This window comes from Coregonus lavaretus, assembly GCF_964263955.1.
Source record: "Coregonus lavaretus genome assembly, chromosome: 24".
NCBI classification, from domain to species: domain Eukaryota; kingdom Metazoa; phylum Chordata; class Actinopteri; order Salmoniformes; family Salmonidae; genus Coregonus; species Coregonus lavaretus.
In genome coordinates, this window is record NC_140011.1 from 23,148,488 (window position 1) to 23,174,768 (window position 26,281).

Genomic DNA, 26,281 nt, shown 5'->3' on the forward strand with positions numbered 1-26,281 from the left:
GTTGGCGCGTGTGCTGCTTGATCTGCTCGCTAGTCTCAAGTTTTTTTTTTGGTGTGTCGCTGAGCTGTTGTAGTAGGGATGATGATGATGGCGGAGTTGGTACAGGGACAGGCCTCGGTGGTTCAGCCTGGAACGAAAGCAGATGGCTTCGCCGACGCTTTACACCGGGCCCGACAGGTAATTCATTACAACGAAGAGAAACCAATTGATTTCAGACGAGAAACGAACAAAACCATTCGGCGTGCTGGAGGAGTGCACTTTTTTCTACCAGCGTACACACAGACCCCCCTTTACTCTAAAAACACACTTCTCCCGTATGCATAGCTAGCTAACTAGCCACACTAGGTCCAAGTGACTGCATGGCTGTGCCTGCAGATTAAGAGAATGCGGGCCAAAACACGCACATAAAGTCAAAAGAACAAGCAAATTAATCAGGCAAAGCATGATTGACGCAACATAGAAATCACTTGCATGAAACTAAGGTGAGGGTAACTTTAAAGCAGGGCATAAGCAACAAATTGCAACCTGTTGTAAAGCCACATAAGTTGAAGCTAGTTAGCACTAGCTAACTATTTTACCACCACTAGCCTCGATAAGCTACCGGTATGATCGTGGCCTAGTTTCGTGGTGAAGCCAGAATATCAGCTGATTTCAGCCACGCGCTGTCAAAAGTTAGCTTGCTAGCAGAAAACGTCAACTCGATGTGTTAAATTGCAACCAATCGCTCATTTACACTGGATAAAATAAGTTGACTAGCGAACTACACCGATGTAGCCATGTCAAACAATTTCAGAATTCAGTACCTAGTTAACGTTGGCGAGCTGCTAAGCTATCGAGGGATTCAGTTTGGTAGCAAAACTAGCTAGCCTCGATTATACAAATTAAGCCAGTTAACATGCACGGAAAACTAGCTAGCATTACAACGTCAACAGCTAATGTTAGCTAGCTAACTTAGTGGAAAATGTGATCACTGAACTTTTGTTTGTAGGGTGTCAGCTAGCTAGCTACTGCGTTGCCTAATAATATCGTCACTAAATAGTATTGGACGTTATCACTCAGTAGCTACTAACGTTAGCTAGCTAACGTTAATGTTACAATAACGTAACTCCAGTTTTGGAATTACCTACCGGTAGCTAGTTATCTAACCTTATCTAGCTAGTTAGCTAACGAGTTGTAACCTCATAATTATTTATGCATTTGTTTAGCTAGCTAACTAGCTACTTCTTGACATCTCAAAGTACGTCGCTTATGTCATTTGGGCAGATGATGAACAAATGCTAGGTACTGTAGTTGATCAGAATGTATTGATCTGTAACCTCCCAAAACACCTCTGAATTCGCAATGCTATCTCATTTGTAGACTACAATATTACAATTGACCATCAAACCACACCTAGCTACATAGATACTGCAGTGCAAATTATTCAATTTAAAATGCCAGTATCATGCATGCAACATGGTGAAATTTTCCTGAGCTGACTATTGTAATTTATTATTTCAGTACATAGGCTATTGCACACAGTGAAGGAACCCTTTCAACTGCTCCCCATTCATTCCTAGTCAGTGTCTGCACTCAGGGCCGAGTTCTTATGAAGCCTTGACTCTCAGGGCTAAAACCCACACCTGTTCTCACCTTGTCATATTTCCCTGGCCCTGAGACTAAGAAAATAATTAGCTGAAATCCTCTTAACTACATATTTTAAAAGCAACTATTGGTCTTCATTACCATAACGGACACAACTCATATATTCATAAAGTAATCGCCCTGACAGGCAAAGACACATTCCTGCGAATAAACCCAGATGAGCATATGGCATAAGCACATGTTTGGGTGCTCTGGTGTCGATTTCATAATGCCTGAGGTCTCTCCCCCACTCTCTCAGCTGTGTGCCCATGCGCTACAAGCGCGTGTGGCTTTGTACTCATGCACCACGCTTGTGGGACCCCCTGATAACCGTGGCACCATGCTGTCCCTTGCGGCTTCCCTATAGGTCCCAGGTCTGTGCTTCTGAGAAGAGGAATAGGACAGCCATGCCATTCGGCCATTTAGCTTTTATGAACTCCGTAGGGGGAAAAATACAACTGGACCAGAGACACTGCTTGCCTGTACAGAGACCAAAGATATCAAAACACTGTTTCCTAGTGCTGAGCGATTAGTGCTTTTTGAGGTCAGTTTCGGTTAGATTTATAAAAAAATGATCACTGTTTTCAGTTTCAATTATGTTTTTAAACATTAAATGCATTATGTGGTTTGAATGCTATAAAACAGAATACAACTATTCATACATTATGGTAGTGACTGCCCATTACTGACTGCTTATAATTTCCATGATTTATTCACATTACTTTAATAAAATATTTCAGTTGTGCATATTACGTTTGTTTTATTTGATGACTTTATTTAATTCCAAGTAATCTCATCTCTATAGAGCTGCTGTCTGACAAAATCACTATTTTAGTAGTTCTTCAAAGTAAATAAGGCATCATTTTATGACTGCTGAATACCAATTTTCAATCACTTAGATAATGTATTTTCAGGTAGATACCTTGCGAAGCAACAGCTCTCTATTTCTCTCAATCGTGTTTTTCTGTCTCTTCTCTCCCTGTCTGTGACTGACCCATACAGACCAGACAATGGATGATGGTCATTGTAGTTAATTACCATGTTTTCTTCGCTAAACTATGTAGAATATTGGCCTATTGGAAACTACAACTACCTACTACAGCGCACAGTCCTGGCATGATCTGATTTATCTCAAGAAAACTGCACATTGAGCGCACAGAAAAACAAAATTGAATTCAAATAATTTAACAGATGTAGGTCAATTAGTTTAAAAAAACTGAAAACACACCTAACCAGAATTCTGGTTAATCGCTCAGCACTACTGTTTTCTTAAAGGAGCACACCACCCCAAAATAGCCCTAGTACGTTATGTTTTCTGTAGGCCCTGTATATCTGTATCTGGTACTGTGACTGAACAGTAGGCCTACTGTCATTCAATGTTGCTGATGAGTTGCTAATCTCTCTCTGGTCAAGTAAATACATGTAATTTCTCCTTACATTTTACATTTTAGTCATTTAGCAGACACTCTTATCCAGAGCGACTTACAGTTAGTGAGTGCATACATCATTTTTAAATACTGGCCCCCCGTGTGAATCGAACCCACAACCCTGGCGTTGCAAGCGCAATGCTCTACCAACTGAGCTACACGGGACGGCTTAAAGGTGCAATATGCAGAAATCACTCTTCCATTTACTGGTTGCAAAAATTCTAATAATTCGCCTAATTTCATTGTACAATCTAAACCGCTGTGAAATATAATTTCAATAACCAAAAATATTGTATTTTTAGCTGTTTGAGGCTGGTGGACAAAAACGAAAGTAAGAGGCAAAAACGAAACTTAAGAATGGGAATAATAGAAAAAGCTTTGGGCTGGATGTGTCAACGTGTAGTTCATACATGCAGAATTACTGTTTTACCTCAATTAGCCACAAAATCCCTTGTTTGAAAGTGACTGTTTTTCTGGAGGCTGTGCTGCGCCATTTTCCCCAACGTGTGCCAGCCCCCTATCAATTCGAGTTAAATCCAATGAGCTTCAGCCCCTCACCATTGACATCTAGCAAGAGGCACATGATGCATCCAGAGCAGAGCGAGTGAGCAATGACGTGGTACACGTGCACATATGTGATGTAGTACGCAATTTATTTTCAGGGACCACTTTTAGCTATCGCTACTTTCAGAACTACTGGCCAAAAACTATAGTACCCGGAGAATCTTTCACTTGTCAATGTTGTTTTTGATATAGCTGCATATGTTTGCAAATGTCAATGTAGATAAGTCCTTTATGTAAAATAAAGAGTTACTTTTTTTTTTTACTTCAAGAACCTTAACATCAATACCATAGTGTAGTATGCAGAGATTGGCTGAATTACCCCCTGGCAAACAGGCCTCACCAACTTCGAGGGCATGTTCCCTGAGCATCAGAATATCCTCTGGCATTTCTTCCCTCGTGGACCTAGCCTGCCCCAAACCCCCTTGATAGTCGGCAGCAGTTGTTTTGTGAGGACTCTACTAGACTACTAGGCCAGAGGACTATACTAGTCTACTAGGCCCAAGCCTTTTGCCAGGTAGTTGATTTATCAGTGTGCGGCTGACATACCATCCCCGACATTTCCCAGAAAGAAGGTTTAGCTCTAGGGAAGAGGTGGAGCCCTCACTCAGCCCCCTCCGTGGCCCCCTACCCAGTTCAGCCCTAACTGGGAACAGGAGCCATGTTGGAAAGCTGTTTTTCCCCTCTCACTTTCAGCGGCAGGCAGCTCTGTGGTGGCTCTGAAGTAGATAATGATGCCTGAAGTTGATGGAAGGCTCTAATTGTCAGCCTCTAATTTGTGTCATTTTATTTTCATGTTGCCAACATTTTCTGAAACTCTATACTTTTTGAAAGGCTAGAGGTAGTGGCAGATGAGGGGTTTGGGAGAAACTGGCCTCATGCTTTTGTGCACCGTTTTGATTTGAATGTCAATCTGCGGAGAATACATGTAGTTAATTGGTGTTGGCAAGGTGCTAATTTTGGGCGATGAGTTGCAGGCAGTGTGGCGCTGTTATAGCTAGTTTCATAACTAGGTAGTTACTGCCTTTCAATTGAATTCAGTTGTAGGGTACTGAGAGTAAAAAATGGCTCTGTTGACCACTGAAATTAAAACTTGAAAAGTAGTACTTCGTTTTGGGTAATAGTTTGACTGGCTAAATAAAGATCAAATAAAACATTTCTAATGATATAACTAGTTAAATGATCTAGGACAGGTTATGTGCTGCTATCAGTTTGTTCACTCTACCCCTCCCTCTCTCTACATCCCTCTTGTCTCCTCAGATTGCGGCTAAAATGGGAAGTGACCAGATGCCCCACATGAACAACTCCTCTCCAGTCCTAGACCCCTCTCTCTACGGCTACGGAGGCCAGAAGCACTCAATGGATGATGGAGGTAAGCCGGCGGTGGCAGTGCGTCTCTCCCCTCTCCCTCATGCACCATACAAAACAATCTTCCCGTTTAACATAAGCTATAACACTTATCCCAGTTACAGTATACTCAACTGGGTACTCTGTAAATGGCTTTGGGGAAGAGCTCTGCACTCGAGTGTGTCCTTCTGGTTTTTATGCAATCTTACCATACTGTATGAGGAGTGTAGTACAACACTTAACAAATAGTGTTGGCTTAATCAAACCCTGTTGTCTGACGAGCCATTGCAAACACTTTTAAATCCACTCCATATATCCGCTGTCTTGAGACTGTAGTGTAGCCAACTGACCTGGATAACCAGCGACCCCAGATCAAGAGATCAGTCGTGACGGCACTACGTAATGTGAGAGATCTTGTCACTTGTTTATGTATATTCAATGTCATGTAGCCTAGCCTATTTGTGGAAGGTGTAGGAGCTAGGCAGTATGTATGTCCTCTGTAGCTCAATTGGTAGACCATGGCGCTTGTAACGCCAGGGTAGTGGGTTCGATCTCCGGGACAATCCATACGTAAAAATGTATGCACACATGACTGTAAGTCGCTTTAGATAAAAGCGTCTGATAAATGGCATATTATTATTATGTCGAGCAATGGGGCCCTCTGGATAGCAGGTCTGTTGCGTTTTGAATGACATGGCATTGTACTAGTAGTGGGCAGGCTAGGATCTGGGCTGGCCTTGTGTAAATGGGAGGGGAAATGTGGAAGTGGGAAGAGTAACCACTAGCCAGGAGGAGTTAGGAAGTGCTCTGACTCTCTGTAGCTCCATTCAGACAGTCAGAGCTCTCTCATCCTCGTCCTGTGTTATTTCAGGGCAGGATTACTGTCCACCACCACAAAGTAAATTAACTGTTAGGTCAGAACAGAAGCAGATCCCTAGTTACAAAGAGGCCATTGAGGGGATTTCTCATTCTAACCCTTCCTCCTCCTGCAGAGCGATGCTCTAGCTGCGACAGATATGATTGATTGACACTGGTTGCTTGATAAACCACAAACTGCAGGTTACATGCCTCCAAAGCTGTAAGGGAGAGAACGGGCCCAGTGCAGCCAGCAGCAGCAAGTGAACCAGGTTTGTGGTTAGAGGCAAGTCCACCAAGTAGAGAAAAAGGAACCGTGCTTCTAGAAATGTGGATAATGCTGATTGAGCCCATATCAGTTGTTGCTATTCATAAACAGATTCATTTTTGTAACCATTGTCGTTATGGCTACTTTTTGTTATGCCAATTAAGTGTATTTACCGATTTTAAAACAATTCAATAGACAGCACAGCTGATATCTGGATTTTATTGCAATTGAGTGAGCCCTACATTAAGGAACTTGCTGCATTGGCTTCACGATCACACTACCATTACTATGGCAGTGGTTATAGGAAATAGGAATTGTAATTCTGAGGTGTTAGTGTGTTTGCCCCATCTTGCTGCTGAATCAGTTCAGCAAATGGGCTGCAGCAGTCCAGCTGCCTTGAAGGAATTGCAGGGGATGAGATGAGACCAGTTCATGGGGGGGAAAAGCCTTGATGTGGAAAATTACCTTATTCCAAGCTTACAGGCCCAGTAAAAGCAAGAGCAACATAAGTCAGCTAAACCTTATGTAAGGCTTTACTCATGACTTAACTCCAGCCTCTCCCAGAGGAAGCAGTTCTGTCTGAGCATTTGAAATTAGGATGTTATAAAATAGAAAATGGCTTGACCTAATCTAATAAGAGATTAAGAGGTATTGTCTGATGGTCACAAGAGTCAGTGTAAACATGGTTTACTATGCATTTTTGCTTTGAAGCCTTCGATTTACATTTCAGCTCAATTCTGTTTTGTTCTCGTCATTTGAAGCCTGTCAAACTAGAAATGTAACTGAAATGTATTTTCATTTTCCAACATCTGCATTTTTTTTGGGGCCCTAACGGTGGGTGTTTTTCTGATTTCAAATGTACACAGTATTTTGTCTGCGAACGAATTCATGACATGGCCTAATACATGTATCTAAAGTGTATATCTGTCATTGCTCATAGTTTTCCCACTCTGTAGGTTAGTATTTACCTACATACTACTCACTCAAACAGTCTCTGTTTAGAAGCATATGACAATGGAGCACTCAGTACATTTGAACTAGCCTATCTTGTTTACCAACTAAATGTTTTCAATTCACCAAGCAGGTTTGGCAAGCTGTCCTTAGTTATCACATTATTATTTTGTAAGTTGGCGGTTGATGCTTCTGAAATTGTAGCTAACCCATAAGGGTGTGGCTTTGCAGAATGGTGGAATGTTTCGTGTGGCTAACCATAAGCACCCAAAATGTAGATTTGGGCAATTTCATGTCCATGAAGCGGAAACTCCAGTCAGTTATTGTCCTCTTCTCCTGTCATGGTTTGGTATATTTTAGCTCTGAATGCATGGCTGAATACGTTGTGTGCAATTCTGGTGGATGTTTGGCTGGCCAACTCACTTGTTTTCAACAATTTGCTCTTTCGTTTCTTAAGGTTAACCTCTTAAGGATCGGACCCTTTTTTTCAATTTTCGCCTAAAATGACATACCCAAATCTAACTGCCTGTAGCTCAGGACCTGAAGCAAGGATATGCATATTCTTAATACCATTTGAAAGAAAACACAGAAGTTTGTGGAAATGTGAAATTAATGTAAAAAAAACATGCGTTTTCTATTTGTTTTTGTTCCATCATCTTTGAAATGCAAGAGAGAGGCGACAATATATTGCAGTTTAGGTGCAATTTAGATTTTGGCCACTAGATGGCAGCAGTGTGTGCAAAGTTTCAGATTGATCCAGTGAAGCATTGCAATACTGGACTATTTTGTATCAAGTCTGCCCAAATGTGCTGAATTGGTCAATTGATACATTTTAATGTACATAACTATAGAGAACATACAAAAATGATATGGTAATACAAAATGTAAGTTTACACACTCCCAGGAATGTCATACATGATGGATCATTAGCTTATACACTAACTTTAACACATCTAGATGGCGGGGTGGGTGTGGAGCCAGAGACAGCAGGGGTTCAAACTGTAGAATCCAGTTCCTACATTTGATTATAAAAATGGGTTTTATCAAACAAAACTAGGCTACATTTTATCTCTGGGACCCTTAGGATGACAAATCAGAGCAAGATTACTGAATGTAAGTACATTATTTACCTTCAGAGGTGAATGTATCAAACCAGTTGCCGTGATACGTTTTTTGTTGTTGTGCACTCTCCTCAAACAATAGCATGCTGTTTTGTCACTGTAATATCTACTGTAAATTGGACAGTGCAGTTAGATTAACAATAATTTAAGATTTCTGCCCATATAAGACATGACTATGTCCTGGAAAGTTTGCTGCTACTTACAACAGTCATGCTAATCACATTAGCACACGTTAGCTCAACCGTCCTGTATACAGGACACCGATCCCGTAGAGGTTAAGCTGCACAAAATATGAACAGTCGGCTGTTTTGCTGTATAAATATATCGGTCATCCCTGTTAGGTCCTTAATGGTCATTTTTAAATGGTACTATTTAACACCTTTTACGCTAAGCGCAAGGCCTCTGCAGTGTAATGTCTGTGAATTGACACCACATCATACACGCTTTATATTCATAGGCATTTCATTTCTTTACCTCAATGCATTTCCAACAACCAAATACGTGCAAACGACCGTAAAATGTAGTGGACCTTGTAGATATCAGTTTATGGTGTTCTGTCAGTAGCACCATATAATTCAGTGACCCTTTAAGTCCACTGCTTACTGCAACCTGTCAAAATGCATGTCTGCGCTGATAACCAGTGACCCGGGTACTATCTCTGAACCATGCACACGCCTCATTTCCATAGCAGTGCACACCCCTGCTGTGTGTCAGACAGAGCCATCTCCATCTGTTTTTTTATCCAATCTACCCGGAGTCACTCCTCTTGGTCCTGCAGCTAAAATGGTTATTTTGTATTTTTGAGTTTTGTAGTGATTTGGAGTTAATTTGGTCTCAATCTAATTGTTTTTCCCTTTTCTCTTCCCCTTCCTATTTTCCCATTCTATCGTTTCTCAGTAGGTAACCAGCTGGGTGGAATGGTACATCAAAGGTGAGACTCGTCTTCTCAATTGACTATTTGTATTGATGGATGTGTGAGTAGATATTGATTGATAGATCAATCAGGCTGTGAACCTCACTATTGCCCCTGTATCCAGTAGCATCTCAGATATGCCCATGTCTTGGCCTGTTTGTTCTTCTTGTCATCAAACTTGGCACAGAAAGAGACTTTCATTAATTGAAGAAATACCTAGTTTGAAGTTTTAATGTCTCAAAACTGGTCTCAAGTCGAGCGGAGTCCATGTTGTGTAGAAATCGACAGGCATAAATCCAAATGAATGGGAAACATGGGCGCAACCTAACAAGATGCAGTGTTTCTCCTATATTCATTTAGCACGCCACTGCTAGTTCATTGCCGCCACTCCAAAAAAGATGATGCATTTATTTTATTTTTGTCGTGACAGTAAAACGTTTTCAGTGTAAACTTAAACGACTCAAACCAGATATAATGTATGTAGAAAAGAGAATGGATCATCTTTGAGAACGAACAATCACCATAATAAAAACTAGACAGTCGGGGAATCTAAAATTCTAAAAATGTCAGTCAGATAGCATAAGAACATGGCATAAGCCATTTACTCTTCTGTGTTGCTCTCCACATCCCCCAATTCGTCACACCTCTTTGAAGCAGAGGTTCTGTTGTCTTTAGGTCCTGTAGGTCTGATATCTGATTGGAGGTTCACTTTACAGTAATACTATTGGTCAACAACTCAGATTTTTTATCCAAACAGCTCAATGTTATAAAGGGTTTTTGGATTGTCTTTTGTTCTTGACCTGCTCTGGTGAGATACTGTACCTACTCTCTCTTTCAGGCCATGAACACTCTCTCCTCCCCAGGGCCTTTCAGGCCATGAACACTCTCTCCTCCCCAGGGCCTTTCAGGCCATGAACACTCTCTCCTCCCCAGGGCCTTTCAGGCCATGAACACTCTCTCCTCCCCAGGGCCTTTCAGGCCATGAACACTCTCTCCTCCCCAGGGCCTTTCAGGCCATGAACACTCTCTCCTCCCCAGGGCCTTTCAGGCCATGAACACTCTCTCCTCCCCAGGGCCTTTCAGGCCATGAACACTCTCTCCTCCCCAGGGCCTTTCAGGCCATGAACACTCTCTCCTCCCCAGGGCCTTTCAGGCCATGAACACTCTCTCCTCCCCAGGGCCTTTCAGGCCATGAACACTCTCCCTCTCTGGTGCCTACATTATTGTCTTAATGTCAGTATTGCCTTATAACTTAAGCTTTAGGCCTTGTATAATGTAGTGTTCATTTTAAAGTTATTAAATAATACTTGTGTTTTGCATTCGCTTCTCATGACCATTTCTTGATCTTAGTCAGCTAAACGCATACTTATTGCACGTGGCTTTACTATAATATTAGATGGAGTCAGATTAATAAAATGTAGATTGTTAAATATTATTTAGCCTTACATTTTGTCTCAGCCCCATTTGTAAAATGAGATTTGCTTTAAAGCAGCAACATTGTCAGAGACCGTGCCGTTGGCCACGCCCACTACCAACCCAACCCCCCAACTCTGTCACTGCTGCTGAGAATACCCTAGGAGAAACACTGAGATGTATCATTGGGTTGGGGGTGAACTATCCTTTCAAGCTTTCATAAGTATGATAATAAAATCCTATAATTTATAAGTAGGCCGTACTACATCACAGTAGATACTGTATACACCCTTAATGATTTTGTACTTGGGCCTCGGTCATTGATTGTCGTCTTTGTGTCTTGCAGGGCTATTATGACAGAAGACTTCAAAGTGCCTGATAAGATGGTTGGATTCAGTAAGTAAAGCTATTTAGCTGTTGATAATACTCCCACAGACATTCTAGTGATTGTCTCCAACTTACAGTACGCACATTTACTGTTTGGGGTCGTTTTAAACTAACACGGGCTGGGATATTGACCTTTTAACTGTTGTAATTCCCTTCTCACCTCTCACCCACACTCAGTCATTGGAAGAGGAGGAGAGCAGATCACGAGAATTCAGTTGGAGTCAGGCTGCAAGATCCAGATTGCTGCAGGTAAGTTCTGCCTAAAGAAGAGACAGTGGCCTGCTATACTTTAGTCTGTCATGTCGGTACTTGACTGAGTAGCTACTAAGGTCTGTGATACCATTTCCAGGAGGCCCAGAAGCACACCCTGAGTACGAGGCAAGCACATGACATAACCTGCTCAACAGGTTCAGCTTTGAGAAACTGAAGCCTTGTCAAATCCCATCTGCGACCATATATACGCCCACAATTAATACATTGATGTGGCATTTTGTAGTGAAATAACCAATGCGACTTCATAAACATTAATCAATAATAATAAGGTAGCATTTAGGCTGTTGACATGGAGGTGTGTGTGTGTATAATGTGTCTGGATAATGGAACTGTTTGTTGTGTTGTGTAACAGACAGCGGAGGCATGATGGACAGGGCCTGCACCCTAACTGGAAGTCCAGAGAACATTGAGTAAGTTACACCACATTCCCCTCAGGGACTTGGTACCAAGATTATGGCTACATTGTGATCAGATAGAAATGTATTGTTGGTCAAGTAGAGTAAGGAAACGTCAGCTCTATGCCTCACATTTCTATCAGCGACGTGGCACTAGAGCTGGGGGATACGACCATATTGTGATCAATAGAAATGTTTTGTGATAACGGTAAATCGGCAATTTAATTATGATAAATTATTTGGCGGGGAGGTCATATCGCAATACAGTGTTGTAGTCGAGTCACTAAACCTCGGTCTAGTCCCGTGTTCGAGGTCGAGTCATGAGTCTCTATGGCTGAAGTCTGAGTCCCAGTGCTCAAGTCCTGGTCCAAGTGCTCAAGTCCTGGTCCAAGTGCTCACGTCTGAGTCACTGGGTCTGAGTTAAACCAATATTAATGTGGTCATGATTGCCATGCAATAGCCTATGAAGCATAAGTTCTTCACACACAGGCTAACACATATTTTAATATAATGTTCAATAGTTATGTCAAATCAGTAATGATGTTTTGAAGGGATGAATGGTCTCTATACGTAATTGGCTATTGCGACTGTCAGATTGACCAGATAAGTATTTGCAATAATTGTGACAGGCTCTCAGCTACTTTTTTGTAATCACCCGCTGATATTTGTGTAGTTTTTTTATTCCAGAGTGAAAGCTAAATGGAGACTAGCTATTGTCCCTCTCCCCTTGAGTATTAAAAACTAGGCCATCTTTGAATTTGATCTCTCGCTCTACCCTCCCAATTTCCTCAGACTGCTTTACTCAATACTATAGTATTGAATTTGCCGAAATCTTTGTGCATATTTGCCTAAAAGCTATATTATTCACCAGCTAATAAACACTTAGCTAGATTTTCTAACTCTTCTGATATTGTTGCTATATAGCAATGTAGGCTAATTGATTAATCTATCAGTAAATGTAGGCTAATGTCCCACAAAAGCTTTCCAGCGCTATGCCTAGTGTACGTGATGTAGGCCTATTCACTGCAAATGGCACGCTCGGCTCCGCGAGGGCATCAAAACCATACTACACAGCCTACTCCGGTTGTAAAGTGGTGCTATGAACTCAATATTAAGAGGTGAGAAATACAGAAAGCTGTGACTATCCTCTAACTAGAACAACATTGGTTGCTGTATTTTTCCTGCGTAGCATTTTGAAGAACGGTCATATGCTGATGCTTCTCAGAATACATCTCTCCCTCCTCCGTGTCACAGTGTGGAGAGGGAGTGAGTGTCAGCAGTTGACAGTGAAACTGGGACCGGCAGATACTTTCATAGCAAAATTGCCGAAAATTACAGACCTAAGCAAAATGCTTCGGTAAGAGGAAGGCGGTGTTGGTTTATCTTCCCAGCTCTTCTTGGTGCCCTCTTGAACTCGACCCTAATCGCCATCACCAGATGAATGTTGTAGTGCTGCTAGTAGGAGGCACCCCCTTACAATTGCTTCTTGACACTATTCAATATATCGTTTTTGCACATGGAGAAACCCACCATGTATAGTTTGTATGCATGGTCTGGCTGTTTATGAACATGGAATTGAGTGGACTGTGCCCCGCCGCCTCTCCCACCAGGCAGGCCAAGAGGCTGCTGAGCCAGATTGTGGACCGGTGTCGGAACGGCCCAGGCTTCCACAGCGAGATGGACGGCAACAGCGCCATCCAGGAGATCCTCATCCCTGCCAGCAAAGTGGGCCTTGTCATTGGCAAGGGAGGGGACACCATCAAACAACTGCAGGTATGGGGCAAGAGATGCTCGTAGTGGGTTCTGTGGTTGAGGCACACATGTACTAAGAACATGCGCGGTCTTAGTGATAGTTTTTAAGCCGCTAAATAAATGTCTTAGGCAACTGTTTTGGGTTATTGAAGTTAACTACACTAGTTTAGGCAGTTCTTCAAAAGCCTTGGGTGTTAAGATATCTACTCGTTAGTGGTTCATTGTCAACATGATTCAACCATCTCGCTTCCTCTACATCTGGAATAGGAAGTTCTGATTTGTGTTGACCTTGTGGTGTTCCCTGTTTGCGCCCCACAGGAGAGAACAGGAGTGAAGATGATCATGATCCAGGATGGCCCCATGCCCACTGGAGCAGACAAACCCCTGAGAATCACTGGGGACCCCTACAAAGTGCAGGTCAATCAGTCCCTCAAACCTGGCTCCCCTCCTTCATATCCATGCTCCACGCCTTCTCATATACTAAACAAAAATATAAAGGCAACATGTATAGTGTTGGTCCCATGTTTCATGAGCTGAAATAAAATATCCCAGAAATGTTCTATAACATTTTGTGTGCACATTTACATCCCTGTTGGTGAGCATTTCTCCTTTGCCAAGATAATCCATCCACCTGACAGGTGTGGCGTATCAAGTAGTTGATTAAACAGCATGATCGTTACACAGGTGCACCTTGTGCTGGGGACAATAAAAGGCCTCTAAAATGTGCAGTATTGTCGAAAAAACACCAATGCGTTTGAAAGAGGCAAGGAGAGAGGATTCAAGGTATTAATCAGCCTTTTTGTATGTCACAGTTAAAATATGTTATATTTGAACCTTTTCTGTGCTGGTGGCATGGGTGTTTTGCAGCAAGCACGAGAGCTTGTGGTGGAGATAATCCGGGACAAGGACCAGGGAGACTTCCGGGCCGGCAGGGGAGACTTCGGATCCAGACTGGGGGGAAGCAGCCTGGATGTGGCAGTCCCCAGGTTTGCTGTGGGCATCGTCATTGGCAGGAACGGAGAGATGATCAAGAAGATCCAGAATGACTCTGGGGTCAGGATCCAGTTCAAACCAGGTGAGACCGCCCCCCTCTACTAAAGGCTTTTTTCGTTGTGCTTGGCTAATACAATTGTCAAGGTTAGTGATGGCCTCAATCTTCAATCGATCTGGAATCTGTTTGCCTGTCTTGTTCTTCAATCGACTCACATGGTGGTCGTAACAACAAATGATGTCATAGAGCAGGGTTCTTCAAAAACACATCTGTTTTTTATTTCTACCTGGTAGTTAATTGCACTCACCTGGTGTCCCAGGTCTGAATTAGCCCCTGATTAGAAGGAGAGGATGAAAAACAGAGGTGTTTCGGCCCTCCAGGACCGGAATTGAAGAACCCTGTCATAGAGAATCTGTGATGTTCACAGTGAGTCTGTGCCATGATTAAACTTCAAAGCGACTTAGTCATGCATGCATACTTTTTACGTATGGGTGATCCTGTGACTCGAAACCACTACTCTGGCGTTACAAGCGCCATGCTCTACCAACTGGGCTACAAAGAACCACATTTAATATTACAGTTCTGACTAGTGTCCCCCTCTCCTTCAGACGATGGCATCAGTCCCGACCGGATTGCCCAGGTGATGGGCCAGTCTGACCGCTGCCAGCATGCAGTGCACCTCATCAACGAGCTGGTCCACACGGCACAGGTACAGGTACAGCACTCATTCCATTTTTTTTTTACTTTAAATGTTTTGCCATGAAATAAACAACCCCTTATGAAATGTATCAGATTGGTTCACTCCTGCCTTACAGTATTTCTAAGTAAGCTATGCCCCCCTTAAACTCCTTGTTGCATGTGTAGCAGTCCTCCCTAGCTGGCTGGCTCCCGGACAGGGCCAGCCTGACCCTGACTCAAGCCTCTCTGGACCCCCTAGCCATGTGGCTGGGTGGTGGGGGGGACCTCCTCAGACAGGTGTACAGACAGGTAACAGGGCAGTGGGTCTCCACCTCCTCACTAGTTTCTCTGTCACCTGATCCACTGCCCCTGAGCACAGAACTTACACTGGGTGGGTGAGCCTAGTCTCTGAGGCATGTCTCCAACCCTGGAGCATACCGACTCCCACATGGTGGCACACCTGGTCATATCCCAGGGTTTACTCTTTCTATCGGGCCCAAGGTGAAATAATGCAAGTCACATGAATTTGAAGAGAATGCCTATCAATCTGAAGTATTTAATTTCTTTAATTTGACCTCGGACATTGCTTCACTGTTGCTATTTGGGGGGAAATGTTAGAGGGGAATGTGTCAAATGTTTGTGCTTTTGGGTGTGTTATGGTGTCTGTTTAGGAGCCTGTTCTCACGCTCTGGTTCCTCTCTACAGGAGCGGGATGGCTTTGGGAGTCCCGTGGGGCCCAGAGGCCGGGGCAGAGGCCGCGGAGACTGGAACATGGGTGCGCCCGGTGGACTGCAGGAGGTGACGTACTCAATACCTGCCGACAAGTGTGGCCTGGTGATTGGAAAAGGTGAGAAAGCAAACACGTTGAGTAAATAATTTGGGTAGTTTTACGTTTGTTGTTGTTGGTAATGGGTCTTGACAACCACCAATCTTTGTCATCATTTGGAAGCATTTGTGAGTGAGCCAATAACCAATTTAAAGTCCTACTCCAGTCTCCTTTTCACCCCATTTAACACCTGAGTTACTTAACAAAGGCACATCTCAATAGGTGGTCCAGGTATGAAATGGAACAAGAGGGGCGCATTTACTCGTTGGTTCTATATTGTTCCTCAAGCAAGGTGGGAGGCCAATGACGTCACATCAGACCAACACTTTGAATGCCCTTCTCCTTGAAGTTTTCAGTTGTCAAAAAAAACTATTTTGCTCAAAACATATCTTTTGACCCTTTAGTGTGTGTACTTTACTGTATTTATACATGGGATCTTTTTTCAATAGGAAAAATACAAAATACATAAACTGAGGACATCCCCAACTGTGCCTACTCGGGGAAAACCAAGCGTTAATGCGTAATTTCGTCTTTCATTTGAGTCTTTCTTTTACCAGTGGTGTTCATCACTTAAGAGGCATACGCAATTTATCAAGAACCTTGATTATGCCCAAAGTGAATCATTGCCAGTCCATTAGCTTGTGCTTGTTCTCTCGTGATGAAATGCCATTTAAAGTTGCACAATGAGCCAGTATGGTGTGGGTCCAGCCACCCCCTCACCCTCCCTTCCCTCCAATCACCCCTTCACCTCACCCCCTCCCCTGGCTCATGTATGCAGCACAAGTGGCATTCTGTCCCGTCCCTAAGGGCTTAATGACAGGGATAATGCATGTAATGTGACATTAATTGTTAAAGGTTCATAATAACAGCCCTCAATCACGTGGAAGGTTTCCTGGCATCTAATGAGGCCCTTTCAGCTCAATTGAGTGGAGTGAGGGAATGAATGAGAGGAATTAGCTTATTGGCCATTCATGCTCACTCCATTGCCAGCTATTTTAAAAGTCATTGGCCATTGCGCTATGGAGGAGCCCTGAGTGTGTTCCTGTCGTATGGGTGTGTGTGCTGTGGTGGGCGTGGTTAGAGGGGGGCTCTTTACCTATGATAGAAACAAGGCAATAGAAATGTCAAGTGGCTTTTGTGAGATGGGGGGGCAAATAAACCTGGGCGTTGCGTCCCCCTCCGAACCCCCCCTCCCTGCATTAGCATATGAACTGGTCCAATATGGCTGTGGGTCTGGGCCCTGTCAGCCTAGCCTTAGAGACTGAGGTGATTAATATCTTTACGATGCCTTTATGCAGCTGCTTGACCCACTGATTACACCCCCAAAAACACACAGAGCCTGGTAACTTGGGGCTCACGCCACCCACCTACCCATACAGGGCATAAAATGTACTTTTTGGTCCACCAGCCACTGTGGCAGGTAGATTTAAAAATCTACCAGCGAGTCAGATTCTTTACCAGCCAAATAATTTTTTCCCCGCTAAAATAACACCAACAAAACACAATGGATGAGCATGTTTGTAATGTTTCTAAAACAATAAATGCATTATTAATAAGAAGTATTGTGGTACATTGTTTAATTTAATTTTTTGTGACAGTCTTTTAACCAAAATATCACCTGCTCCTTTAAGGGCGGGGGGTTACCGTGGTAGGTAGCGCGACTCTAGTCATGTTTGTGCTTGTGATATTGAGTCTGACGAGTAGAAGCATTGTCTTCTTTTCCCTAGCAGTTGAAACTCAAACATAGAAAAACAACCTAGCTTGAGACAAGAACAATGTAAATTGCCAAGAAACACAAGGATAAAATCTCACCTCAGTAGACTTTTTAGTTTCAAGTAAATTAGACCAACTTTTATGCCTGTGCCGCAGCGCTTCTAAAAATGTATTTCACTCTGGTCTTTACGTGCGCACAGCCCCCGGCCAGGCAGAGTTGCAGCGCGAGGTGGAATAGGCTATATAGGATTTGTAGTTCTTCGACTTTGTGCGATTAATTGACCAGCTATTAAACGAAACAGAAAAATACTTTGAAAGCAGTTACTGCAGCATTTATTTTTACCATAAATGTGATCATACTTGACTTTTTATTCACAAATGCGAGTGAAATGCTCGCACTGTGGAGCCAGGACCACCCGCCAACGTGGCTGGTGTAATGGGCATCTTACCCGCCAATGCCAAAATCTTCCCGCAGGTGGTGGGTGTTTTAATTTTAGGCCCTTCACCCATACTCCCATGCTTTATCTTTTCTACTTTAAACGTTTTTGCTTTTTTTTATTGGGTTGAACTATACGCCTACTGGTTTTTAGATGAAATATACCATGGCTTGTACCAAGGCGCAACAGAGGGTTGTGCATTTTACCCAGTACATCACTGAGGCTGAGCTTCCTGCCACCCAGGACCTATATACCAGGCAGTGTCAGAGGAAGGCCCTAGAAATTGTCCAAGACTCCAGCCACCCAAGTCAGACTGTTCTCTCTGCTACCTCACGTTAAGCGGTACCGAAGTCTGGAACCAACAGAACCCTGAACAGCTTCTACCCCCAAGCCATAAGACTGCAAAATATTTGTCATTGTAGCTATTGGTTAACTATCTGCATTGACCCTTTTTTGCATTGTCTTGACTCATCACATACGCTGCTGCTACGGTTTTATCTATCCTGTTGCCTAGTCAATTCATCCCTACCTATATGTACATATCTACCTCAATTACCTCGTACCCCTGCACATCGACTCAGTACTGGTGCCCTGTGTATATAGGCAAGTTATCGTTAATCATTGTGTATTTATTCCTTGTGTTATTTCTTTTTTTTCTCTCTGCATTGTTGGGAAGGTCTCGTAAGTAAGCGTTTCACTGTTAGTCTACACTTTGTTTACGAAGCATGTGACAAATAACATTTTATTTAATTCTCACTAAACTTTAAGCGCCTGGTTGATGTTCCCATACTGGTGGCCAACTTGTCTGGGTTCCCTCACCCTTACCCTAAGTCCCTCGCCAGTTGCACTTTGTATCCCCTCCTTTTTGTCCTGCTTACTAAACCAGTCTCAATAATAAGGCCGTATGATGTGGTCCCAGCGAGGCCCAGTTCATGAAATGAATAGTGTGGCTCTTCATTCCCCTCTGCTGTCTGACTGGGGGGACCTCATAATGGCTTCATTAAGGCAGAAGTTTCATTTGGATGACAATGGGTTAATGGCCCATGTGTAGTCTATTGGCAGCAGGGAAGAGGCTACGGGAGGAGGAGAGGTTTGGATGAGCGTTTTTACTGCGAGGTCAGCTGGGGTCAGCCCAGTGTCAGCCACCAGTGAACAAATGTGTAATTGATGTTGGGACAGCCCCCTCGCTCCTTTCACTGGGATGGCAGGAGGGGGGAGAGGGGTTGTAATTGTATCCCCCCTCCCCTCGCCACACAACGCAACATGGAGTCGGGAAAGCAAAAGGAGACTAACGACATCCCAGAAAGAGGATACGCTTTAATTTGTCTCTTTTCTCCCCCAAGTTTCATTTCTTCCTGCTGGTTTAATTGCTCTCCTTCACGTCAGAAAGCTGCCGTCTGATTCGTCAGCGTGGGGGAGGAAGTGTTGTCGTCCTTTTGTCTCTGATTAGCACGGATGTTAAAATAGAGTGGGGATGAAGGTGTAGGTATCACTACCACTAATCCCCAGTCGGATGAGTTTAGCTATGTGTGGTGAAGCCTAGAGGATAGAATCAGACAGCAGAGGAAGCACTGTGTTGGTGGTTTTACTAACTGATTGATTGGAGGTCAAATTTAAACTTGCTCACTTGTTGCTGACTCAGGTTGTGAATTTCCTCTTCCCTAAAGGTGGAGAAACCATCAAGAACATCAACCAGCAGTCCGGAGCGCATGTGGAGCTGCAGAGAAACCCGCCGCCTAACACCGACCCCAACGTGCGCATCTTCTCCATCCGCGGCACCCCCCAACAGATGGAGATGGCCCGCCAGCTGATCGATGAGAAGATTGGGGTAGGTGGTCCTTTTTATTCCCCCCCAAAAAGCTATTGTCTGGCCTGATATTCATGAGGGCACATGTCAAAGGGGGGTGCAACTGGTTCTTGTGGCCCTACCGTCCACCAGTATGTCACCCGGGGTTAAACATGAAGAATCCATCAAATGGACTTAATGGAGTGCGTCAGCAGCCAGCGCTGCCCTTTGGCCTTGCCTGTTCACCCCCCGTTTAACCACAAGTGTGGTCTCTCCGGTCCTTTCTCGCTCTCTCGTCTAGGCCTCAGGAATGGGGGGCAACAGCAGTTTTGGTCTGAACCCCTTCGGCCAAGGACCAGCTACCCCTCATCAGAAGTGAGTAGCTTCTTGGTCCCCCCACCTTTTACCACTGTTACATTTGTCTAACTTGCCTTCATCTACCTTCCCGGCTGATACTTACACTGACCAAAATATGAAAACAATGATTTAACAATTCCCATGCTAAAACAATTAATATAAATACAGTGGGGAGAACAAGTATTTGATACACTGCCGATTTTGCAGGTTTTCCTACTTACAAAGCATGTAGAGGTCTGTATCATAGGTACACTTCAACTGTGAGAGACGGAATCTAAAACAAAAATCCAGAAAATCACATTGTATGATTTTTAAGTAATTAATTTGCATTTTATTGCATGACATAAGTATTTGATACATCAGAAAAGCAGAACTTAATATTTGGTACAGAAACCTTTGTTTGCAATTACAGAGATCATATGTTTCCTGTAGGTCTTGACCAGGTTTGCGCACACTGTAGCAGGGATTTTGGCCCACTCCTCCATACAGACCTTCTCCAGATCCATCAGGTTTCGGGGCTGTCGTTGGCAATACGGACTCCCTCCAAAGATTTTCTATTGGGTTCAGATCTGGAGACTGGCTAGGCCACTCCAGGACCTTGAGATGCTTCTTACGGAGCCACTTCTTAGTTGCCCTGGCTGTGTGTTTCGGGTCGTTGTCATGCTGGAAGACCCAGCCAAGACCCATCTTCAATGCTCTTACTGAGGGAAGGAAGTTGTTGGCCAAGATCTCGCGATACATGGCCCCATCCATCCTCCCCTCAATACGGTGCAGTCGTCCTGTCCCCTTTGCAGAAAAGTATCCCCAAAGAATGATGTTTCCACCTCCATGCTTCACAGTTGGGATGGTGTTCTTGGGGTTGTACTCATCCTTCTTCTTCCTCCAAACACGGCAAGTGGAGTTTAGACCAAAAAGCTATATTTTTGTCTCATCAGACCACATGACCTTCTCCCATTCCTCCTCTGGATCATCCAGATGGTAATTGGCAAACTTCAGACGGGCCTGGACATGCGCTGGCTTGAGCAGGGGGACCTTGCGTGCGCTGCAGGATTTTAATCCATGACGGCGTAGTGTGTTACTAATGGTTTTCTTTGAGACTGTGGTCCCAGCTCTCTTCAGGTCATTGACCAGGTCCTGCCGTGTAGTTCTGGGCTGATCGCTCACCTTCCTCATGATCATTGATGCCCCACGAGGTGAGATCTTGCATGGAGCCCCAGACCGAGGGTGATTGACCGTCATCTTGAACTTCTTCCATTTTCTAATAATTGTGCCAACAGTTGTTGCCTTCTCACCAAGCTGCTTGCCTATTGTCCTGTAGCCCATCCCAGCCTTGTGCAGGTCTACAATTTTATCCCTGATGTCCTTACACAGCTCTCTGGTCTTGGCCATTGTGGAGAGGTTGGAGTCTGTTTGATTGAGTGTGTGGACAGGTGTCTTTTATACAGGTAACGAGTTCAAACAGGTGCAGTTAATACAGGTAATGAGTGGAGAACAGGAGGGCTTCTTAAAGAAAAACGAACAGGTCTGTGAGAGCCGGAATTCTTATTGGTTGGTAGGTGATCAAATACTTATGTCATGCAATAAAATGCAAATTAATTACTTAAATCATGCAATGTGATTTTCTGGATTTTTGTTTTAGATTCAGTCTCTCACAGTTGAAGTGTACTTATGATAAAAATTACAGACCTCTACATGCTTTGTAAGTAGGAAAACCTGCAAAATCGGCAGTGTATCAAATACTTGTTCTCCCCACTGTATAAACCGTGACCGTAGGTCTCTTAAACTGTCTAACATGCATATCTCTTTGTTTTGTGGTGGTAGTGGACCCCAGACATTCCTGGCAGGAGGATGGGGCACAACATATCAGACATGGCAGCCTCAGGGCCAGCAGGACCCCAGTAAGTCAGTTAGGGTCAGGGTGGGATACCCATAACACTTAACACTGATATCGGTCTGCAATTTCACTACAATTCCTTGATTATATAAGGAGCCCATGCAATCATCAAAATAATGCCAGGCTTATCAGTCCCTCCCCAGAGAAATGAAAGAAGGCAAAGAGGTGGAAGGAGGACTAAAACTAGCTATGTCTTATGCTCTCTGCTCTGCTTACTGAGCTGACTGAAGCAACACAATGTTATTTCTCTAAAAAGTATTTGCCAGTTGAACAGCAAGTTCGTAGGACACAGGGAATTGGAGAGATTAAAGACTTAAGGCTGGTTTTGGCGCTGCTGCAGTGCATTTAAATACAACTGAAGAGTGGGGCAGGGTAGTTCTCGCATTCAAAATGTGACTAACTGTCCAGATATGGGCTGACATTTTTTTTGTTTCTCTATTCTGGGAGATGTCAAATGGGGAAGAAACTTTTCAAAGCCAATTTTCACTCCATGGATGTTCTAGTTAGGGTTTAGGATAGGTTCGGGTAGGTGCCACAAGCCATAGGACACAGCGGGCCATGTCTGGATGGTATCCCTCAGCCTCCATTGAAAGACTGTCATGCAGTAACTCTGTCCTCCAACAGTGTTATCTGTCTGGTTGCAGGTCTCAATGGATCCCAGACCGGCCAGATGGATTATTCCAAAGCATGGGAGCCATATTATAAAAAGATAGGCAAGTGTCAGTCTTCTGGGGGAGAACAGAGAAGGGAGCTCAATATTAACATTGTGTACTACCCCTTCTCGCTTGTGTAACACCTCCACTAAGTCTGTCTCATTGATCCTAGCCCCATGTACTCTGTAATATGTTATTTTGTGAGGGCATTGTACTGAAGCTCATAGTCTCATAATACTTTTAATAGAAGCAAGTGCTGACTGAGCCTTTCTCTTGGTTTGGACTGGCTTCCTTGTTGGTTTGGGTGGCCTAGCAACAGTTGGCCCCTACTGGTGACCCATCTGTCAAATGTATATCTGTCTGCAACCGTTCTCCCCTTTCTCCCTTGCTGGGAATGTCCACAAGCGCCTGTGCGCAGTATACACCTCGGAACCAGACATCAAACCTTCCCTCTGCCCTTGTTTAAAGATGTTGCATGCAAAGAAACTGTGTATGGGCAGAAATGTCATGACACCTTGACACCATTTGACTGCGATGATTTGAAGTCAGAAGTTTACCATTTTGGTTACATGTTTGTGCAGCTGGATTGCTTAGTGTATCAACGCCATTTCAAAGGTGTAACGTGAGCAGATTCTTGATTTTATCAGCCATGTAGATTAGCTTTTGTTTGAATAACTGAATATATTTTAAATTGAATTTATGGAGCCAAACATATTAATTGGGGAGATCTTGGTAGCCCGTTTGGTGTGTATTGTATTGACTCATCCTTGTTTTATATTGTGCACAGGTCAGCAGAGCCAAGCCCAGAGCAGTGGCCCTGACTACAGCAAAGCATGGGAGGATTACTACAAGAAACAGAGTAAGACTACACCCACATGGCCACCAAACTCCTCCAATAGACTTGCCTTTTTGAGTGCATAACATCAGAGGAAGTAGATATCTGCTCACTGTTTGATGCTGTCATTAGTGCTCTATGCTCTGGTGCCTCCCTCTCCCCTGACCTTCCTCTGTCCCACCCATTCCGCTTCCCTGTACTCACCCTCTCCCCAGGCCAGTCAGCAGGCCCCGGCTCCCAGCAGAGCTCCCCTCCGGACTACAGTGCTGCCTGGGTGGAGTATTACAGACAGCAGGGGGCCTACTATGGCCAGGGTGCACAGCAGACACAGGCCCCAGGCCTTCAGGTAAGAACCCAACCCAACTCTTCGCACCCTCTCCACCCCACTTCCCCCCTGAGGGCTGTTAGTGCCCAGCGTGGTACTTCAGGAATGTTTAAAATGTTGCTGAAGGCATAGTTTCATTCAAGTACGGAAGTTTGAGTTGCATGAAATTGCATGAAATGTCCCATGTAAAAGCCATTCTGGCATCAATTATGGTGTTGGTAGATGCGTTTAACTATGTTTCTGTAAGGAGATGTACTGTAACTTGTATATAATATAATAATATGCCATTTAGCAGACGCTTTTATCCAAAGCGACTTACAGTCATGTGTGCATACATTTTTACGTATGGGTACATTGTAAATGTATGTCTGTCCATTGTCACTGATGTGAACCTGTTTTGCAGGATCATTAGAGAGGACACCCTTTAGTTGAAGATTTTTGAATCACTGAGAGGATGAAAACAAACCTTTTGTAACAGAGGTTTCTAGATTTGCAACGCCTTGAAGACTTTTACTTTTTTCTTAGTGAGAAACACTAGCTGTAGAATGACTTATACAATAAATAAATAAAAAGAATATTTCTAAATCAGGAACATTTAATTGTTACTAAATACTTGTGTACACCATTATTTTGAATGGACAATTTCCGGGATCCTTTTTGGATTTATGAGAGAGCTGTTTTGTTTTCTAGTTTTTCGTTTTTGATTCAAATTACATTGCCAAAACGAACCCCGGAGTTGTAACATTTCAGTAAACGCAATATAATCTATTTTTTCTAGTTCTGTTGCAATAAAATCGCAATTATGTGCTTAGCAGTCTTGAATAAATTTTTGTTTTGTCATAAGATGTTTTAAGAATGTGTAAAAATGTTTCTTTTCCTTTTACAAAAAGCATTTTAATTCAGTGAGATGAAACTGTGATATTTTGTTACAGGAAAATGTATAATTTTGTTGCAAAATACGAGTGATGTTGGCAAATGGCAGTCAATTCCTAATTTAATTCCTGTTGTGCTTTGTATTGTTTTTCATTGTCTTTTATTGTACTCTGGTTTAAAAAAGGTGCAATATCTTATTTCATTTTTGAAACAAAGATGGATTCGCTAATATTTTGACAGGCGTTTAACTTGTAGTTCTTAGATGAATTTTTTTTAGGCATATGAAAATGTAATGAATAATTTTTTATTACAATGATCTGATATGGGAAAAGGGGATGTTGCATTTTGTGAGTTTTTTTGCCTTTGCTATCTTGTAAAACTATGTATGTATGCTCAGATACTTGACTAAATACTTTATTTAAAAAAATATATATAATTAAATCAAAAGTTTTTTTTCATGGAGTCATTATCACAGGAAAACTGTCCCTGTTTTTCTGTTCTGTTTTCATAATGAAAATGTTCAAAGATCGTGAATGTGTAATTTGAAATGTGATGTTGCATCTTGCTATGGACAAAAATGAGAAATGCTAGGTTTTTATGTATGTTTTGTACCTAAATAATTCAAGACTGCTAAGCCTCTGGATTCTACCTGTGTAATAATTAATTGTAGTTTTTTATATGCTAAGTATTACGATCAAAATTGTCTTATTTGGTACCACCCAGTTTCCCTAATGCCCCATCCAGTACACACTGTGGACTCGTGCACAGTCCAATGCTAAAAACTTTTTAATTCATTATTTTTCTTTCTACTTTGTGTGATCTAATATATGTATGATTGATTTAGTTACGAAATGAATCTAGTATTAACTTCATTGCTTAATGAAAAGGGATATTATAATTTCGAAATGTTTAATTTTAGTGTTTTTTCCTCATGTGTACAGGTAACCGTGTATTAAAAACGTCAAGACTACCTTTATTGTGTTCTGTTAAAATTGTTTTCTTTTTTGCCATTTGAAATCTTGGTTTTCTTGTCACATTCCAGTATTAAGTGTTAAAGATTTGATTGGGTTTAAACTGTGACACCTTTCCTCCGAGCTCTGTTGTATGACTAAGAGTATCCGCTATACATTGGGTAAATATAAAGGTCAAACTGTATGGTATGTTATATAAACAGAATATATATTTTTTTCTGTAGAACATTACTTTGCCAGTTCACAAATTCAAATGTTCCGCAAGCCTCTCTTGTGGTTGAAGTATACTATCTTTATTAGTTGCTACAGTGCCTACAGAAAGTATTCACACCCCTTGACTTCCACATTTTGTTACAGCCGGAATTCAAAATGGATTAAAGTTATTTTTTTTACTCACTCATCTACTACACACACAATACCCCATAATGACAGTGAAAACATGTTTCTATAATTTTTTGTCACATTTATTGAAAATGAAATGCAGAAATATCTCATTTACATAAGTATTCACACCCCTGAGTCAATACATATTAGAATCACCTTTGGCAGCAATTACAGCTGTCTGGGTGAGTCTTTAATAGCTTTTCACACCTTGATTGTACAATATTTGCATGTTCTTTTTAAAATTCATTCAGCTCTGTCAAGCTAGTCAGCCA

The 26,281-nt window shown here is 42.7% G+C and overlaps 1 protein-coding gene across 4 annotated transcripts; it reads left to right on the top strand.

The window, feature by feature from the left end:
* Positions 1-25,624, top strand: LOC311099487 (far upstream element-binding protein 3-like). 4 transcript variants are annotated; one of them, XM_084140186.1, is made up of 17 exons: positions 1-177; positions 4,872-4,983; positions 9,051-9,084; positions 10,826-10,875; positions 11,044-11,115; positions 11,492-11,549; positions 13,145-13,307; positions 13,605-13,703; positions 14,154-14,361; positions 14,886-14,992; positions 15,661-15,802; positions 19,599-19,759; positions 20,019-20,092; positions 21,896-21,972; positions 23,409-23,480; positions 23,672-23,802; positions 24,185-25,624. In XM_084140186.1, exons 1-17 carry the CDS (start codon positions 79-81, stop codon positions 24,191-24,193), a joined length of 1,668 nt encoding a protein of 555 aa, XP_083996312.1. In that variant the 5' UTR covers positions 1-78; the 3' UTR covers positions 24,194-25,624. The 4 variants fall into 4 exon arrangements, with proteins under 4 accessions (XP_083996312.1, XP_083996310.1, XP_083996311.1 ...); XM_084140184.1 differs by having other exon boundaries at positions 24,194-25,624; XM_084140185.1 differs by having other exon boundaries at positions 14,886-14,986; positions 24,194-25,624.
* Positions 25,625-26,281: the final 657 nt, after the last annotated feature.

Bases quoted from the DNA above. Each gene is read 5' to 3' on its own strand.
- LOC311099487 (XM_084140184.1), top strand. From the start codon at position 79: ATGATGATGATGGCGGAGTTGGTACAGGGACAGGCCTCGGTGGTTCAG. The intron at 9,085-10,825 runs GTGAGACTCGTC...TGTGTCTTGCAG, and splicing joins GGTGGAATGGTACATCAAAG to GGCTATTATGACAGAAGACT. The intron at 11,116-11,491 runs GTAAGTTCTGCC...GTTGTGTAACAG, and splicing joins CAAGATCCAGATTGCTGCAG to ACAGCGGAGGCATGATGGAC.